At 42.0% G+C, this 20596-nt stretch overlaps 1 protein-coding gene across 2 annotated transcripts; it reads right to left on the bottom strand.

The window, feature by feature from the left end:
• Window positions 1-2680: 2680 nt before the first annotated feature.
• Window positions 2681-18483, bottom strand: septin7b (septin 7b). Of its 2 annotated transcripts, XM_023802696.2 has the most exons (13): window positions 18386-18483; window positions 14057-14163; window positions 10471-10571; window positions 10224-10358; window positions 7826-7943; window positions 7170-7262; window positions 6535-6631; window positions 5817-5868; window positions 5487-5612; window positions 5058-5078; window positions 4223-4358; window positions 3940-4082; window positions 2681-3578 (listed from the first exon to the last, which is right to left on the bottom strand). In XM_023802696.2, exons 1-13 carry the CDS (start codon window positions 18393-18395, stop codon window positions 3539-3541), a joined length of 1179 nt encoding a protein of 392 aa, XP_023658464.2. In that variant the 5' UTR covers window positions 18396-18483; the 3' UTR covers window positions 2681-3538. The 2 variants fall into 2 exon arrangements, with proteins under 2 accessions (XP_023658464.2, XP_023658465.2); XM_023802697.2 differs by lacking the exon at window positions 5058-5078.
• Between the last annotated feature and the right edge of the window lie 2113 nt (window positions 18484-20596).

Here is a 20596-nt window from a genome sequence, read left to right as displayed (position 1 = left end):
CCGCGAAGCAAAAACCTTACTGCGTCTCCCGCATGGCGTGTCGCTAGCGGCTACCGATGCTGCCGTGCCCTTCAGATTGTCACATATTCTATAACAAATACGGAACATGTGCATTAACTAAACACAAGGCTTATAAATATTAATGAGATAAAAGCGACTTTTGTTGATATATCGACCTTATATAAAGTTGCTTATAATAATACAAGACACTTTGAGTAAAGGTTTGCACATCTGTTAACTCGTCACTTTATGTTTCTTGATAATTAGAACAGTATTTAAATGAAGGAAAAAACAACTAGAATAACTACTTAAATGTGATACTTTCTGTAACATCATGATACTCGTGCATCTGTCGTCATCAATTTAATAATAACATTTTCAGGGATTTTTATTTCTTGGAGTCTGCACTTAAAACAAATTTTGAGAAAACAACCACTTTCATTACATATATTCTTTATTTGTCGTATATTTTAATTTTGAATTTACCGTTTTTCTCAACAACCAGTCATACATATTTGCCCTCATTCTTTCACAGGTCAAAGTCGTTAGTATGAATGAGCCCTCAGAATGTGTGCTGGAAAGAAGCCTTACAGTAAATTTGTCACTATGAACTTTCAAACATGAAAATTTCCTTATGGAGTTCGCCTTATCCATTTCTTAAAATCTCTGTACCTCTCCACGTATAGAGAAACGTTTAAAATTAGGGAAACTACGGCATGTTCATTAAATACCCAAAGACGTTTTGATCGCATCGGGCCACCTGAGATGTGAAAAAGGAGTTATTTTTTAAATGATCACTGATCGCATCCTTTTTGTATCCTTTTGTTTACCAGTTAATTCTTAGAATTAATCGCACTAAATGACATTAGTTCTATGCAAATAAACAATATACAGCACATGATATACTTATGTATGCCTAGTTATAGAGAATATTTGCCAGTACACATTTTTGGCTGCAGGATTGTAAATCACCCCAATGGTCGGCAACGGAGATCTTGCCTGATCATTGTACCGTGATGTGGAAGTTAAAAGCCAAGAAACATGGTTTCTGAAACTAGTACCAAATGCTATTATACAATGATTAACTATATCCTCACCAATATTTAGTGAAGTTGTCATTGTATTTTCTGTCAGTTATGTATATCAGCATAGGCCTGTAAAACTAATAATCTAAAAATATATGACAAAGCATAATTTAATTATAGAAGTAATCTAATAATCGACACCCATTGTTATAGCTACTGTTTCAGCGCTTGTAATTTCAGAGTAAAAAAACATTAAGATGCAAATAATAAAAAAATTATTTTCCTTTAAAGTATTGCTTGTATGTGAATGTTGTGCGCACCAAACTTCCTAGCTCTGCAAATTAAGTAATGGTCTACATACAGGACACTCAGCATAGTTTATTACTATATGAGGAGGAAATATTTAGTCAACTCCCATTTTTTAAAGATGGGTTTGTGAAGAATGACCTCCTTCGAGGGCCAGAATGGGCAACACGGCCATACCAGATAAGCGGCCTGGAGAACAGAAAGCCGATTATATTCAGCACAAACTAATCGGTGCAAATTGTTATTTGTCATCCTTGATAAAATCTTATTACAGGAAAATCATCTTCCTGTCATACTTCCAACAAACTGCTTCCAGACATGTTTTTATAATAGTGTGGTTCCTTTTACAAATGACTTTGTAATGGATAAGTAGCAGAAATATAACAGATGGATGAGATCTTAAGTCTTTATCTTACCATTAGGCACAAAACAGAAATATGTTAATGACTCAATATCAGAGAAAACCACACATTGGAAAACACTGAAGCTTGAAAGAAAGAAAAAAAAAAACAATCAATACCCAACAAAAACGCTAAATGGTGAGAAAGAGTGAAGACCCTGTTTTCTGATTCTGATTGGAAGAACACCTGCTAACCCCGATGAGCAGGGTTTCAGTTGACCAATCAGCAGAGAGTCTGGTTTAACAAGATCACCAACTTCCCAGTGAAGTGCGGTGATGTCATATCAGCTCAGACAGCCTGTCCACGCTCCCAGGCCAGGGGTTTCAGTTAAGTCCAAAGTCCTTCAGTAGCGGCTGATATGCACCATAAGGAAGGCAATGTTAGGCATACGTGTACATTTACAGTGCATTGTCTACAATTAGTTTCTTAAAATAAAAGCAGTTATGACCATAAAAATCTCTTTTTTGAAGGGTAACATGTATTTTACTTAAAACTGATTTTTTTTTTTTATATAGAAATGTCCTTTCTTCAGTCACATTGGTGAAATGAGTTCATGTGGCACCTAGATTTAATGAAATTTCAGATGGACCAAATAATCGAGGTTAATACAAAATTAGCACACATGGCCCCCTGGGAACCGCGTTCTGAAAGGTTACACGCTTTCCTGTGTTTCAGCAATACAACAGTGAATCTGTTATCCAGCCAGCTTTTAATTGCACGAAAAAACAAACACTGTGATTAATGTATAAATCATTACATTTGTATGTGTCAGGTATGAAAATTTAGTTGCATCCACTTTCTTAAAGTAAATAGTTATAAGTGCCGCAACCACATTTATACGTTTCTACTGCCCTCTGCTGACAAAACACTGCAACAGCAATATATAACATACAAAAATCTATCTACAAAAGGCACCAATTAAAATTCTTAAAAAAAAAAACAGACAGATTATATCATCACAAGTTTATTATGTGACATTTTAATACAAATGAAAAATACATAATGTATATATCACAGATGAACAAAGCTATGGAAAATTTATGGATTCGAATTTGTCTGGAAATCCAATTCTGATACAGTCATGAATACTGTTACAGAGATTTTTTTTATTATTAATATAGAGGTATCTAGTAAAATTAGTTCATCCTGTCAATAAACCAATCCATCCTTCCAAAAGCTAAACATTTTACTTTAAAAGGGCCAATATATAAAAGAAATAAAAATTAAAAAATCCCATGGAAAAAAAGTTATATGTGATGGTCCAAGGCTAAGTAATTTAAATTACAAGAAATATAAGCAAATACATTTTGGAAAATAAAGCAGTCATTTCTTTCTTTAAAAGTTGCCATTTTAAGTTTCTCTTCATCTTGTCTATCAAAAGCCTGAGTGAGAGAGAGAGTTGACACCTATGAAGGAATTTTCATCAGGTCACTCTACCTAGCAGGAGGTTCCACATGTTGTAGTATGGAGAACATAGTACACAGGAAAGGACAGTAATGGTACGTTGCTGGGAAACATCAAACAGTTTAATGGAAGAACAAAGGTTTCATCTGTGCAACCACACTGGCCACTAAAAACGATTGTATATCATCTGGATATTTTTCATTGCATAAACTTGTCTTTCAAACAAACACAAACGTGATAACAGTAAAAGTGATCACATTCAGGACCTCCTGAGGGAAAACCCCTGTCCATCAACACCACCATTCTGGCCATCCCAGCATGCTTGGTGTGTTGCTGGTTACACGAAACACTGACTTCCAGACTGGCATATCGGCATAGAGTAAAACAGAGTTCCCAAAGACTTTAAAAGATCTTTCCCTTCTTTTTGTTCTTTTCCAAGGTCCTGGGACAGAAAGAAACAAAGTTACAGAATTAGTTAAAATATAAGCACATTTTAGTGATGACTAAATGAAGCTTCATGAACCAATTCCTGTATTTTCTGACCCCATGATATGGCGCTCTCTGTTCAAAAAAAGTGTTCAAAGCGTGCCCCAAAGCAAGCCAAGAGCGCCATCTTGTGGGCTCAAACAATACAGCAAATGGTTCATGAAGCTTCATTTGACTATCATTGCTTATCAATGTTGAGAATTTTAAGTCATGAAACTGATATTAAGAGGGGCAAAAACCGAAATGCTTCTAACAGAGTGTGGGTTTTGGGTGACTGGACACCCACAGCGGGTTATCATGCCCCCTGCAGGGCTCACCTGGTGGCGTCCAGTTTCTGCTGCTCCAGCTGCCGCTGTGTCTCCCAGTTGGCCTTGTCCTCCTCGAGTTGGCGACGCTTCTCCTCCAGCTCCTTGTGTTGAGCCTCCAGGTTCTTTTTCATCTGTTCATGGCGTCGCTGCAGCTGCACAAATTCCAGACGAGGGGGGGCATGAGTAGCAGTGGGTGGGACAGTACCCTCACTGCCACACGGCAAGGCCCGGACTGACACAGCTCTGTCCTGGACAGTCCTCAGTCTACCCTGTTGGATCTACAACATCCTACCTCTGCCTCAGAGTCCTTCAGCTTCTGTATCTTCTCCTTGACCTTCATCTCAAAGACCTGCTCCATTTCCATCTCCATCTTCTTCATCTTGGCCACATGCTCCCTGCGTTCTTCCTCCATCTGGGCCAGTGGGCTTCTACAGATGGATCCCACAAGCGTGTGTGGATCACACACACACCACAGAGGGTCAGACACATGCTATAGCCCATAATATTGCAGCCTCACCCCAGACATCATGCTTAGTGATGTCTGTTCTCTATATGCACCCTGGAAGAAAGATCTACTCCATCACCACACATTGCAGCAGCACAGTGAAACTACCAGGAGGGGATTACATTACATCAACAACACTGAAGCACGGCTGTATGCCTATGATCAAGAGGTAATCCAGACTCAACCATTATCCTCGCCCATAAAGTGAAAGGACCAGGGACCCACAGAGCATAGCCTAGCAAATCCCTCTATGTTAATAGCTCAGGATGCTGAAGCGTGTTAGTGACCTCAAAGAACAGGCAGCAAAAGCAGAGCTCACATTAGACGTGCAAATTAACAGAAACCAATGACAGTGAGGCCATCAACCCAGGATGCCCAGTCTTTGCTTTCACAGCTACGTTTATATGCACAAGGTCCCCTGAAAGCGCGGCATACAGACAGGGCAGAGTGACAGGGAATCCCGGCACACCGAGACCCGGCAGAGTGACAGGGAATCCCGGCACACCGGGACCCGGCAGAGTGACAGGGAATCCCGGCACACCGGGACCCGGGTCACGGCTCGGTACCCTCTCACAGGAGAGCACAGAAAAGCTCTTATGGAATGATGGGAATGACCACTTACATGCCTTCAACTGTGTCAAGTCTAAAAAAACAGAAAAACAAACTTAACATGCGGGAAACAGTTCATGCACTAGAAAGAGAAAACATTACTGTTCGGAGATTGTGGGTATAACTGCAGGCTCTGTTAGCTGTAGCCGCATGAGCACTTGTGATGTGTCGGGGTTAGAAGCCTATACTGGGCCTGTGGCATGAAGAGCACGGCTCTGGTTTCGAGGATCCGCCCGTGTTAGTGGTTGTGGTGTACCCCTGGCCAGCGTGAGGTTAGGCCTGTCGAGTCTTCTGAGCCAACGCTGCGATTTCCTAACGCCACCTAGGCTTGGTTCCTCACCCTCGGGCTCGTGCTAGAGAAGCTGGTGGGTGACTGCTCCGTGTCAGTTTGCCTGTTGCGGGGCAGCCCCCCCCCCGGCTCTTTCACACAGCAGACACTCACTTGGTGAGCTGGCTCTTGTTCTTGTCGTTCTCGACGCCGTTGTAGGTGACGGCCGCCAGCTTCCTGCTCCTGTAGTTCTCATAGTGAACGTTGTTGGTCACGTCCTTCAGGTCCTGCATGTGGGTCCTTACAAAAGACACAACCAAGTCCCGTCAGAACCCACATCATACGCTCCTCTCTGCACAAAACTATTCTGATCTAATAACAGGTTTTACAGCAATAGAGGTGTTTTATGACGGCTGCCTTCACATACATCCAGCTTTCCAGACCCGAATTTTAATCCTACTTGTATCAGCGTGACCATGACCTGCCTGCCACAGGTATTTATACCTGATCAGCATGTCTCGTAGGATAGTGAAGTCACAATGCTCCCCGTTCTCCACTGCAGAGAAACAGGAAACGCATCATTAGACATGCACTGCAGAATACATAACCTATCAGTACACACAGAACAGCTCTCATACTGGTAAAGCTACAGTAGTAACAGTAGCCAGAAATCCAGTTCAGTTTTTATAGATAAGTCTGATACAAGGACTAAATGTTAATTTCCTGTAGTACTTCTAGAACTATGCGGATCCCATTTTGCTTTTAAGTAATTAAGGGAATCCCTGACCCCCCTCCAATCCTCAGCCTACATTATGTCAGAGTCAGGAGTGGAACTTTAAGTAGGCCTTACATTAAGCAGCCATCAAACATGCTGGACAGGGTTAGCGTAACAAAAACCATGTGTGCCAATTCAATTATTTACTCCCATTTCAAGAATAATGTCATTTTGAAGCTGCTCAGGTCAAATTCTTCCAACGACATCTTGTATAATTAATTAGGTTTTGAAGTAGAGCCCCACAGTTTCAAAGTTTGCCAGTTCCTTGTAAAGTGCTACAGGCCAAAGACCCTGAGAAGGGCGCTTTATAAAAATAAGCTGAAGTTATAATATCAAACACAAAGCTCTTAAAGATTTGGCAACAACCTTCACTGCCACTTCACACGAGCGAGTCACTCCAGCTCTTATGGCTTCTACTGGCAGTGAGAGCCAACAAGACTCACGTACCTTCAGCTATGCCCCAGGGGTACTGCCTCCCTCGAACCCGCTTGCCGTTGACCTCTACGGAAGTGTTGCTACCGACGACAGCCAGAGGCAAGCGGTCCTGAAAGGACAGACAGACTTTCACAAATAGCACAGCGTTCACAGGCGCGTGGCGTTCTGGGCTGCCTCCACACCCCCCAGCCTGCGTGGAGTCGCACATTAACACTCCACTGCTCAGTGCACCTGAGTCTTGGATGAGCAAGCTCTCCAGGTGGAGAGACATCCGACTCCCGATACGCTCCAGAAAATCCAGACGCACCAATAAAGCAGGTCACCCGAGAAAATACGAGGGACTGCAAAACAACAACAGTCATGGGAGACAGGGAAAGAGTGGCGGGGGGGCACAGGCTTCTGTCACTTTAACGCGACAATTTCAAGGTGACACTTAGGTGTATGTTGCAGACTGTCCATGTAAGTTATTATGCCAGTTACACCCATCAGATGGCAGGTAGTTCACCACACTGCCCTCTACTGAAACACTGAACTGGTGAGTAAAGGGACAGCTGGCGAGAGGAGGGCACCAGGGAGCAGACAAGGCTGCCACCCCCCTCGGATGGTGCCCATTCACCACCTTGTGTACCTCGCATCTATCTTTGTACCTTGATCTTTTTCGCCAGCTTGCTCTCCTCCTCGTCATGCACCTCTGGGAACTCGTAGATTTTGATCTTGTGCTCTTGGATTTCTCGCATAATCTTGGGGAAATAAAGAAAAGTCACAATGCAGCCAGCGGCAGTGCCCATGAGGAACTGCGGTCCCCTGCTGCCCTCTTGTGACTCTGATAACACTGCCAACTGTCCCCTCAGCCATGCTCTCTCACCCCTACATTCATCCCACTCCGCACCTTCATAGCCAATAAAAAGAAATGACTGATTCCATGCTGGACTGACTCCTAATATAGTCACTGTCTTAATGTAATTTTCCTGCACATTCACATTCTCTCTCACACACACACACACACACACACACACATCCATAGTCCTCATATTCATACCTTTATGGGGACACTCCATCCATTTCTATGTGCATAACCCTAATCCCAACTATGGCGACCCTAACCCCTATGCAGCCCTAACCTTAACTATGAGTAACCAAACAAAATACAAGACTTTTGGCATTTCTAGTTTTTTGATTGCCGTCGCAGATCTTTATGGGGACCTGACAACATCAAACATCATAGGTAAATGGTTACCCCCTCTCGATGTAACATATACGAAACCAAGCACAAATGCATGCACACACGCACAGACACACGCACCTGCTTCTTGAACTGCTGGCACTCTTCGGGAGTGAGTGTATCAGCCTTGGCAATGAGTGGAATAATGTTTACTTTCTCATGTAACCGTTTCATGAATTCGATATCCAATGGCTTCAGTCTGTTGGGAGAGGAAACAAAGTATTAGTGAGAAGGGTTGGCTTACTCAAAACATGACAGCCACAAAAGCTTTGGTTCTTCTTCCGTATGTCAAACTTTAACTATTTAAACATGACTGTTTAACTCCATCACGGTACCAACTCATTCACTCCTCAATGCAAAGCTGTTACCTTTAACGTGCCTCATCTACACAGCATAGATATTCCCCTGATGTCACAATACGCTTTGGTTACCACATCAGCACTCTGGAAGGGGTGATGATGTGTTTCACTTTGAGTTAGTGCTAGCTGTGGGAATGTGTAGCGCACACTTCCACATTCACACAACCAGGAGTATAAACGAAGTAGCATTCATTTTGGTTTCATAAGCAACAGAATCAGCAGTTTGAGCCCGAACGTCATGTAACCGGCGTTTAACTTCAAAGTCACTTCATTTAGCCAGCTGGAGTACTATGCTCAAGCACCCTTACTGGGGACTGAGCTGCAAACCAGTAGCTTACAAGCCCACGTCTCCAGTCTGGATGCTGTATAAATCATATGGACTGAACACCACCTAAAAGAATTCTATTGCCACACAAACACATTCGGCAGCTGGTGTTGACAGGGAGACAAGAAAATACTGTTGGCTATCAAAATACTGAGGCGGGTATAACAATTATACTCTTTACAAATCTCCTAAAAAGTATAAAATTGCTCCCGGTTAGAGTATATTTCATAAAACCTACATTTTTGAATGTTAAAACAAATATGAGCACGCAGAATATGCAGTCAAGCACAAGGCAACACCACACAAAAAATAAATAGAATAAACGTCATTTACAAGCTTGTTATTCTCTGCCCAGGCCCTTTAAATAATACAATTATGGGGAGTGAATGGCTTGTTTCTTGCCTTCCTCCAGGTCACATACAGTCAGTGAGGAGCCCGCCTATTCTCCGCAACATGTGCATAACCAAACAAACAGACACACACTGCTAGCACTAACACCTTCAGAGAGGTGGTGGCGATGGCATTGGGGGGGGGGGGGGGGGAAAGCAGGCGGCCAATGACCATGCACAGACCTGGCAACCCTACGGCAGCAGGCGGGCAATGACCATGCACGGACCTGGCAACCCTATGGCAGCGGGTGGGCAATGACGTATGCAGACATGGCAACCCTACGGCAGCGGACGGGCAATGACTGTACGCAGACCTGGCAACCCTACGGCTGCAGGCGGGCAAAGACCATGCGCAGACCTGGCAACCCTACAGTGCTGCGTCATTGCTCAGCTGACGCCCCCTATGGGGGATGCTGTCAAACAGCCCGGAGCAGGAAACGCAGTGGAGGAGGGAGGGGAGTGGGCGACAGTGAAGAGGCTAAAAACAGCCCGCTCAGCTCTGCACTCACACTAACACCAGCCGTTTGTCTGAAAGCAGGACTTTAACCATTACAGCTCTCTGTGCAATTAACTCGGAGATAAATTTACAGCAGATTTCCAATATTCAGAAATATACAAACACTAAAACCACAAAGGTTTGCCCTACAGACGAAAAGCAAAACTAAACATTTACTACTTAACTTCTTTAACTCTGGGACATTTGTAACTGATATGCACATTCTGACACCCAGGGATCCCCAGCAAGAAAATCTCAGGACCCTCCGATGGCAAGAGGAAGCAGACTTCTGCCAGGAGAAGTGTGTGGGGATTCACCGACTGAGGCAACCCTAGACGGCTTACATTTTGAGTTTTCGCTCCTTTTGTCAGCTATAACTTGGGAATATGGTGCAAAATGCCATCATTTAATTAAGTGAAATGAGGCCAGGCTAATTCAGGCTAAATTATTTTCATAATCGATAAAAGCAAAAGAAAATGTGATTGTATTTTTTAATAGAGTTAATAGCGTGTATCCCATTCCATTAAAAGAAGTCATTTTTATCTCATTCTGCTGAAGAAAAGCTGCTCAAAGCAATTTGGGGAAATGGCAGTGAACAATTAAGACTAACATCCCATTTCACACAACAGCTTTTGGAAGCAATCGATAGCATTAGGGCACATGGGGCACAGGATAAAAAGCCCCTGGGGGGGGGCATTGAACCAGATATGAGATACATGTCATGGATTTAAGCATTAAACCAGATAAGACATACATTTCATGGATTTAAGCATTAAACCCATGACTACTGCGTGCGGATTTCACAGCAAACAGCAGAACACGTACATTCTGCGTGTGGATGCCCGTTTGGCTTTGTTGTGGCACTGAAGCACACATGATGCATCACTATCGTACTGGGTGCAGTACTCACCCGTGTCCTGAGGGGGCGATGAAGTAGAGGCAGGAGTGCACTCTGCTGTCGGGCATCTGTCGCCTGTTGACGCGGGACTCCGCATTAAGGTAGTCCTCAAACTTGCTGTCGATGTGGTCGATGACTGGCTGCCAGCTGCAGATATAGTTAAACACTTAAGTGAACTTGCCACCTCAATATATTAAATATGAATACATAATCATAGACATGCTCACAATGTCTGTCAAGCACAGAGTTTGAAACTTACCAGTTACTGTTGTCCACAGCATCACCAAATCCGGGGGTGTCAACTATTGTAAGGAGAAGCTGGACCCCCCCTTCCTTTATCAAAACTTTGGACTGTTCCACCTGAAAGGGGAGGGGTGCATTAAAAGCCAGACTTTACAGTGTCTTACTCCTTGCAGAATCTCTCCGCTCCTGCCACTTGCATATTCTATCACTGAGTGTCAATGACAGGGTTTCATTGGAATTTTAAGGCTGTGACATCACCGACCACATCTTTGCTTGAAGGAGAACAATACAATAAAGATGACAGCCATTATAAAGCTTTTTCTGACGCCTGAACGAAAAAATACACCAAACGGAAATAAGACGATTACAAAACAGGTAAGGACAGCATTGCTTATTTGCTCGTCAGTGTAGTCATTCATTCCAATATCACATTGCTAAGAACCAACTTAATCTGTTATGAAAGAACTATCACACCAACAATTACCCAATAAATCAAATCAGCTTTAAGCAACCATCAGTACATAACTTACTCTAGCCTGTAGGTCAGTTCTATGTTAAGAAGCTTTGCAAATACACAATGAATTTCAGGTAGGAAAGGAAGGAAGCTTCTCGAAATCGCCAATAGAAGGTACTTTAATAAAATCAGCACCCAATAACCTATTTATGCTTGCTTTGCTCCCAAGGTCTGGTTTTCTGCCGTGTAACTTTATAGTCTGCATCAATCTGGTAGATTCATTAACTTAAAAATACTCAAAACTACAGATCCAACCACTGACAAGCAAATCGAGAGCGAGCAAGAGCTAAAGATCTCACTTTGCAGCAGAATTCACATGTTATGCGACGTGCATAAGAAATGAGAAATGGCTTGCAGCAGGTTGGCATTCCATGGTACCTCAGCCTTTCGGGAAGCCATCATGCCCTAAGCGAGAGACATATGGGTACTGCAATACGGTTACCGCATGAAAAGAAACACACTCAATGCCCGAAAATGTCACGGCACCAAAGGGTTCGACGTTAACAGAACAGCATATTCATAACTCCAAGGCCGTCTTCCTTTATCGACTTGTTTTTGTTTCCCTACAGATGGGTCTCAAGGTAAAAACGATACTGGGGACACTGCTGAGTAACCAGCAGGCAGGTTCTAACTGAACATCTGGGGGAATTCAGCTCAGAAGTGCCTGCATGTGATTTATGCACGGGGTCTGCGCACCAGGAAAGGAATCCACCATAGGATCTGTTTCCTGACAAAACAGGCCGGAGCACGGCGAATCAGGAAACAGCTTTCTGTCCTTTCAGGGAACTTTCAACTTCCTCCTATTATACATGTACTATAAGATACCCTGCGGCTTTCTCTCAGGCTGCAAGATCACATGTCAATGAATAAAACAGACCGCTTTGCCAGTACCGGCCCGTTGTGGATTTTTATTATATTAATTTAAGGTCGGCAATTATCCAAATGAAATCTTCCATCACGTACTAAAAACATCTGGTAACTCCAATATTTGTTAACCATACATAAAGACAAGACTTACTTATCACTTACTAGTCAGCCATTGCGGTTATTTTTTTTTATACAACACAAGGTGACGACATTTTTACACTAATCAGCAGTGATGACCTAGGAACTGTACAGCGGTTAGAGACACAGGAATTGATTTCATGGTTTCATCGTCTCTCATACAGCATGTGGTGACAAGCACATCCAGCTATGCAGTGAAACCAGAAAAACGGAAAGTACTTAACCAAAGATATGGAAGAATCATGAATCCCAGAACACAGTGATACAAAGTATTTACATATCACAAAAGGAGGGGGAATGTACATGCATAAGTGACACGTCAAAGGCCTGATGTCACTCAGGTGTAGGACGAGGTTAGTCTGCTTGGATGAACTGTCCATGAACAGCAGAACAACAGGACTCCTTTCCAAGCCAATGGCAGCTTTCTGCGGAGCTAAAGGACCTGGTCTCCAGGAAGGTTCTACAGAAGATTATCAGTAGATGAAGGATGTCCCTCTCCAGGGGTACAGGGGTACAGTACAGCTACTCATGAACCTGATGATACAGACCTTAGCTTAAGAGATGCTAACCCACGAAAAACACAATGCTTGCACGTCACAATGAGACATCAAAAACAGATGCCTAAACTTTTAATGACTGTTGTTCTAAGGTGTGCGTCAAGTGGCAGGTCCCACATAGTACAGGAAGATAAAATAAATTATATAATTTGACAATTTTTAAATGCTTTTATTACTTCAAAACAGAACTGAACTGAAACAGAACAATTTCTAGGCATAGACATAATAGGAAAAGATTAAAATAGTCCAAAAAAATCTGTATGACACAGACTGATTTTTATGATTATTTTACCCCATTATTTAGTAAAATCTTTTCTACCTTCAACATGTGCAATTCTTTCCAAATAAGAGCGCAAATTTAACACTATATGGCATTTTTATTTCACACATCCACTCTCACTGTTTTACCTAAAGTGTTCGGACTGTGGGAAGGAAGAGTGGGAAGGAAGGCCCACAGTGGACTGCTGGCTGACACAAAACCTGGTCTGAAATTTTAGCTGTGGTGCAAGTGGTTTCTTTTCAAACAGAAATGTGGTAGCATTTCAAAGATACATGGCTGCTTCAAATTTTTCCAAAGAGATATTCCATGAAAGTTAAAATTAACACTCAAGGGACTTTGAAGGCTTGTTTCCCAAAGCAAAGAAACTAGGTGAAGAAATCTATGTTATTTAAAACCTCAGTTCCTACATGAACTGAGCTGTTTTTGATCAAGTTTAGCTAAAGGACAAGATAGTAGTTAAGAAGCAGGTGTTATAACCAGAACACGGTAAGCTGAGATCCAGGGAAGGAGATTCACTGCTGAACTCTAGAGAAGGAAACTAAATCAAAACTGCATTATCAGTATTTACCAGGTGCCTTACCAAAATCTTCTGCAATGTTATTAAAACAAACTAAATTCCATATGGCCATCACTTGAATGTCTGAGTATTCCTTCATTTCCCAAAAGAAGCAATGGAAGAAGTAGGGTTAGGCTTAGGGTGTATCAGAGGTATCAGAAATATAACAGGCTTAAGGGAGGGGCCAGGAGTTAATGCCGTGATCCATGAACAAGAGCCATCCAGTACCATAGCTTAAGTGCACGTCACCAATGCATAAAAAGCCATTCAGACCTCAAACTTTCAGGTTTTTGCATCTCCCTGGAGACCATGAAACACTACTACAGCACCAATGCAACCAAGGAAGACCATTAGTGGAGAGCCGGGGGGGGGATGCAAATCTAAGCTGCCTTCATATACGTGTAAACAAAACAGCAACTTTTAAGGCTGCTGACTACAGATTCAGCACCATATCATGACAAATGAGAGGCCAAGGGCGGGAACTGAAATGGGGCTTTTTGGTGATGATTCGACAGAACAGAAAGGGACTAAGGGCTCTTTACTATAATGGTGGTTACATACCTTTGTTTTGCTATATCACATTATCTCTGTCCCACTTAACACTTAGTATCATGAATGCACCCCTTCGGTTATGTGAATGAGCATCTCCTTTACGGACAAGGCAAACAAAGAAACACTGGGATATTCTACCTGTACAGTTTGCTTGATTCTATGTGAGGGGCCGGGGTATTCGGAGGAATACAGATCCGTCAGGAAAAGTGAGTTGATAAGTGTAGACTTCCCCAGTCCAGATTCCCCTGAAAGAAAGTATAAAGATCAGTAAGACACCAATGTACTACTGATGTGATGCAAAATACTTGATAATCTTTCCTACACATTAAAATACATAACACAAGCAATCTAAAAAGCAGGCTATGTGAAAGACTACACATTACATAACTAATTTCAAACATATGAGTTTACAAAAGCAAAATAACTGTTTGTGAACAAGATGTCAGAAGTAAACAAAGCCTACACTGTCTAAATGTCACGACTGGTGATTATAGCACATGGCCCAGCCTAAACCAAACGGTGGATTGAAAGCATAGTTCAAGGGCTTCACAAGAGTGTCACGCTGACCACAAATGCTGTTTGCTGATACTCCCAAAAAGCACTCTGATAGCCTAGTTTGTAGTCTACTGGGCAAAAAAATTCTATGTATATTTATATATTTTAGTGGTTGAACTATGGTTTCAGAATTGTTTTTATGCATCAGGAACAGCACAAAAATTATACTCTGCATCCAAGGATGTGCATATTAAAAGTGAGTTCTTACAAAAAAAAACACGCTGCATAGACCTATGAACATATGCAGTTCTTACAGTAGAAAATATAAAACAAGCACAGCAAGCCACTGGCCATGAGAGAAAGACCTCCCACTTTTCATGCTGCCAGACTGTGGTTTAACATAAAGCAGATTAACTGTGATTGATTACTGTGCCCATCCTGAGCAGGGTAATTGGAACTGTGTGGCTAAGCAGAGACAGAGAGCCCTGTGACTGGCCTGACCATTAAACGAGGGAAATCACAGAAATATATATATATATATCAGTACACAAAATGCGGGAATATGTACATGAGTAGAACTGTTTTAGCTGCACATATTGTGCATCATACAAAAGAAGGACCCAGAAAACACAAACTTCTCGCTGTGGGGCAGAAGTGCAAGCTGGGCTGGACTCAGCGAATGTGAGTGGAATTGCGCAGAGACCCAGCAGCTCAGACGGATGGGCTGCAGAACACTGCCCACACAGCACAGCTCAGACTCTCCACGAAGGAGAGAGGATTCAGGCGCGTCGCCATTCATCAGCGCCTGGAGGAACCTGGAGCTCAGCGGCTCTCCATCTGCACTGCAGTAATGTGCATATTCGGAAGTCTTGCTCATATGGCCAAAACGCAATATGGGAAAATGACACTGCCGCTTACCGAGACTACTGCTGACAGACGGGGAGCCAGCCAATGGAGCAGGTGACGGAGCCAAGCACCTGGCCGTCCAAGTCACATGCGCCTTGGAACAATGGATGAACGTGCTGCATAAGCGCACAGCTTCACTCCCCCCTTCTTGTGTTATTACTGAGTGTGTTATTCCCGTTAAAAAAGACACGACTGAGTACTTTTAAGCCCCTGCTGATGACGAATCTGCCAAATTTCATGCCTCCCAGACACCCCCAGAGTGACCATCTCAACTGCCCAGGTCAGGAAGCTGATGTGAAGTATTTAGAGAAGCATGGTCATCCACATTCAAACTTCTACCAATGAAATCCATTCAGTTCACAAAATTAGCCATTGCAGCAAACAGCAAATTCATGGGCCAGGGAGGCAATATGTGCTGTTACTTTCAGGGAGCCCACTTAGGGAACATTAGCTGAAAAGGTAAACATATCCCAAATACTGTTAAATAAATGGATTCTACGGCTTATTATCTGCATCAAATAATGAGAGGCATACAGTCACAGGCCTCGCTAACATCTGAAGCAGCTGCTACCACGAGTCACAGTTTTACGATAATGCTGAAGCTGACCAGGCAATCCCATCAACATCCAGGACATTTCCTTTAAAGGAAATTTTAACGAGGCTGCATAAACTACTGTGCTTATTTGAAACTTCCTGCTCTGAGCAAGACTGATAGTGCTGTCTGGCCTCAGCAATTTCAACAGCGATTCATTCTGGATGCAGCATCTCCAAGAGGATTAAATCTCATGCGGATGAATTATACAGTATTCCAGCAATTGTTGAGACAAAGTACTGGAAATGATTCTTTACCCCTTACGGAAATTACCATAAAACACAGCCAAGTACAACCAAGCCGTCAAGCCAGACCATTTCATGCGGCGCTTCCTCTAGTCAGAGTGAAAGACGCAACCATGTTCAGTACGCGTGGGTGTAAATACACATTTCCTTCATGGGAAATGTTTGCTGTCTGACGTTTCTGCCTAATGCGTTTGATCTACAATATCCTCCTTCAGCAGGCACCTCTTTCGCAGGCAGGAACAAGCACAAAACAAGTCACCTATTGCTTCTTATATACTATATTCTAGACGTGTAAAATCCAACAGAACAGACTCAATCTGCATGTCAAGCACGATCTGTAAAGTCAGGCTTACTTTCAAAAGGTATTCAGTTTTTCCTCTTGCAAACTATAATCTAATATCACACCTGTCCACTAGGCTTGGTAGGTCCCCGTTTTTTTCATGTTGTCATACCTTCTAAACATTTCACCCCAGTATACACCCCAGTATATTTGAGGAGGGAAAAAAAAAAAGTAAATTATGTAGGCTACTCTAGGCAACTCCGGAATCAGAGAGAGCCAAAACGGGCTCATCGGTATGGAAGGGAAATGAGGAGACAACTCCTTACTGAAGAGTTAAAAAGATCACTCTGTTTCACGACACCACTGTCACTGCGCGATCTGCGGCGCATGCCCCATCTGCAGCCGCACATGCACTAGCTGTCACGTATGCTGCGCATGCTCCAACAATTTACGACGCCTTTTGTTTTTGTGGCATTAACCTACGCCTGCGTATTATTCTTTATTTTTTTACTTCCATTTACTTTTATTTACACTTAACCAGGGCTCCAATCACCGCTAACGCTGTGCACTACAATACATCGCCTCAATACAACATCTCCACTTCAGTCTAACAAGGGCTCCAATCACCGCTAACGCTGTGCACTACAATACATCGCCTCAATACAACATCTCCATTTCAGTCTAACAGAAAGAGGAGTGTCTGTATTTTTTACATTATTAAAACTAATTCCTTTGGGATTCCTAAATACCGGGGCATACTGTAATACCACCCAAGCCTATTGGCCACCATCAATAAACCTTACAGGAAACTCAGTACCCAGACATGCATTTCTATGTATTGTTTTGCATATATTAAGGTTATATTAGGTCATGTCATCAAGCACATATATAAATAAAATACAGACAGGAAGTACAAGACTGCAGACAAACTCCATCATTTTATTACCAATAGAAAGAAACGCAACTCAGCAGGTATGCAGGCAATGGGACGACCGAAAACAGATCTGTAGTCCTACACAAATCCACTTAGCCTACAGACATATCAAACCAAAAAAAGTTCATAATGTTTTTCTTTCTTTTTTTTAAACCAAATGATTTTGGTACGCTAGGATATGTTATCAGATCATCTACAGACTATGCGTATTAAGCATGGCTGCAATCTTATCTTATGATGCAACATCAAAACTCCAATGCACACAAATATCAATGCAAAGTAAACTTTTGTTATGTAATCTTTAAATGAAGATCATTTGCTTATATTTCATTTCTTTATGCATTTCCCCCAGACAGGCCTTGATCAAAAGCACCGGCAAGAAAAAAAAATGGGATTATTGCACAGTAACAAAGGGAAAAAAATATTAAAAAGGCAACTAAAATGAAATCACTGCAATACGTTCAACTTCATCCACCCTTTTACTGAAGGGACTTCCCCTCTGAGCGTGAGGAAACTGCAAAAGTTGCAGACTATCTGAAGATTTGAGATACACATTCCTGGCATTCCCTCAGTCTATGGAAGGGTTTTAGAGGCAGCTGAGTAGACACAGACAGGAAGTGATGTCATACTTTTAATGAGCAATTCCCTCCAAGTCCCCCTGCTTCCCGAGGCTATAAGAGGGCATTGGGATGGTATATACTTCTTTGTAGCTGGCCAGCTTCCAGTTTAGACTACCTCAAATGTAATTAAAGAAAATTCCCAGTCATAAATCAAACAGCACACATAAAACACACAAAAAAAAATATATATACATAGAATGCCAAAAAAAAAAAGCACATAAGCTCTTAATATGGCTTTTGAATGCCACATCATTCCACTTGACTTACTATGAGGTTCATAGCTTTCTGGTTCAAGTCATTTCATCTAAAGTATAACTCAATGCCAAAGACAGGAACTATAGGACAGTAATGTAAAACTGTCACTGATGAATATAAGCCAAGATCTTTTTTCTTACCTACGACCATGAGTGTGAATTCAAAACCTCTCTTGACAGACTTTCTGTACACCTGGTTGGGAAGGTCTGCAAAGCCAACATATCCTTCCAGATTTTTCTGTTGCTGAGAAGAAATGAGGAAAAAAAAAGAAAGAGGATTTAAGGATGCGGACATGTGGGGTTCTGTGGGTGAACCTGGCGGCCATGTAGGGAGCACAGCACATTCTGAAGGCCCCAAGGAGAGGACACAGCGCATCGTCACGATACTTACAGCTACAGCGAGCAGCAGAGACGCAGCGACGTCCAGGCCAAGGTGCGGTGTGAGAGGGCAGTGGGACATCATTTGATCAGTCATAGTTGTGTGAAATTCGGTGTGAACAGCATTGCATGGAACAACAGAAAAGAATGATTAAGAACAGCGTTCCTATTTACATACTTTAATCAAACAGCTGATGCTGAAACAATTCAACTACTTAAAAGTAGTTGCATCCTTCAAATAACATACAGCAATAACAATGAAAATCTGTCATGTTTAAGAGACTGACAAACAGATTCTAGTTTCTTAAGTACAAAAAAATCCATTCAAAAAAATCTGTGTTCATGTCACATACCAATTGTTTAATTTCTGGGAAATGTAACTTTACTAGAAAAGTAATAAAATAAAAAATAGCACAAAATAAAGCATTTTTAAAGGTATAAAGGGAGAGGTGTGTCTATGAGCATCATTGTGTAGCATGCTTCCTTTAAGGGAATGGGCAGGACTGGAAAGTGTCACCGAAAACAGGACACCATTCAGTCCATTCTGTTGATTTATCAGCTGCATCTGACCAAGTCTTACCGACCACTCACTCAAATTAATGACGTCTGAGCCTCCACTACATGACCGGGAAGCGGATTTTCAAACAAATGCCTGAAAAGTTCACTTCTGCCCACATTTTCAAGTAAGGGTGCAAACAGTCAACAGCGCTGAACTTCTGTTCTCCTCAGGATGTCACGCTTCTTTATACTCTCATATTCAGCCTGCCCCTGGGTTCAGCAGGTTCTGCTCTGCTAGCATATCAAACAGCACCCTTTTAAGCAACTTTCTACACCAGCAATCTCTCTATAAACTCATTCTAATGTTGTGACCACAGCTATACACAGAGCATGAGGTACTTTATAAACTGATGTCCAGGTACCTAAAGTTATCTTAGTTACTTTTCTTTTCCACTCCAATAATAACGTGATGAAGGGCAGGGGGTTCCAATTTATATGCCTAAATCACCCAGACAGTGTCCGTAATGCAAGATTATTCTTCCTACCACCGTTCTGCTGTGTCCGTATCAGTGCTGGTATTTGTGTACTCCACGTGTGTCAAGATCTACTCAAATTATCTAGATAAAAAATGGCCTGAACATAGAAGACTGCAGCATGACTCTGGTTAAAACGGACTAACCACAGTTTCTATCTTTCACAATGAAACATTGCTTTCTGTCTGACATACAGTTCCGTATCTGATGCTGCCTTAGAGTCCAGCGATCTTTGAGGCTCAACATTCCACACAACACTTTATCAAAAGCATTTCATGGTACTACTCACCTTAGTCCGTAAAGCAAGCTAATCAAGCAAGATCTACCTTTTCTTAACACAGGCTGATGAGGAATTATAGTTTTGTTTACTGTGTGTAGATCTCCTGCTAACAGTTGTAAATTTGTATTATTACTGGTCAAAAGAATAAGCTTACAAATATATAAATATTCCACAATAAAATGCAATGACTAATGCAATATATTAAAAAAACTAGGATTGCCAATTTTGCTTGCAGCTAGGGCAACATCTATTTTGTAGTGTTACAAAGTATTATGCTCTCCACGTACCACCATTATGACATTGCGCCTGATCAATACTGCGTAAGGGCTTCTGTTATTTTCACTGCACGAGTCTTATCGTTTGACATTTTCTCTCTGTGATGCAGTACATTTTGCTGCTGGTGGCAATTCTGTCACACTCTTTCTTCTGTTTAATTAGATTAAATAGTTTACAGTCTGCTATGCTTTGGATTTAATTGTCAACTTATCTGTGTTGTGAAAATACTTACATTTTGCCTTGTTTATTTTCCTTATTAATGTTATCACTGATATGTCAATACCTGCTATCATAGGCATTGGTACATTGTCATGAAAACAAGTACAAGGGCATGAGCACAGTATTGGACTGGATACCAATAACAGTAATGGTGCATCCTTAATACCG

Source organism: Paramormyrops kingsleyae, chromosome 9 (assembly GCF_048594095.1).
Source record: "Paramormyrops kingsleyae isolate MSU_618 chromosome 9, PKINGS_0.4, whole genome shotgun sequence".
Lineage (NCBI taxonomy): Eukaryota > Metazoa > Chordata > Actinopteri > Osteoglossiformes > Mormyridae > Paramormyrops > Paramormyrops kingsleyae.
This window is presented reverse-complemented; position numbering and strand designations above follow the sequence as displayed.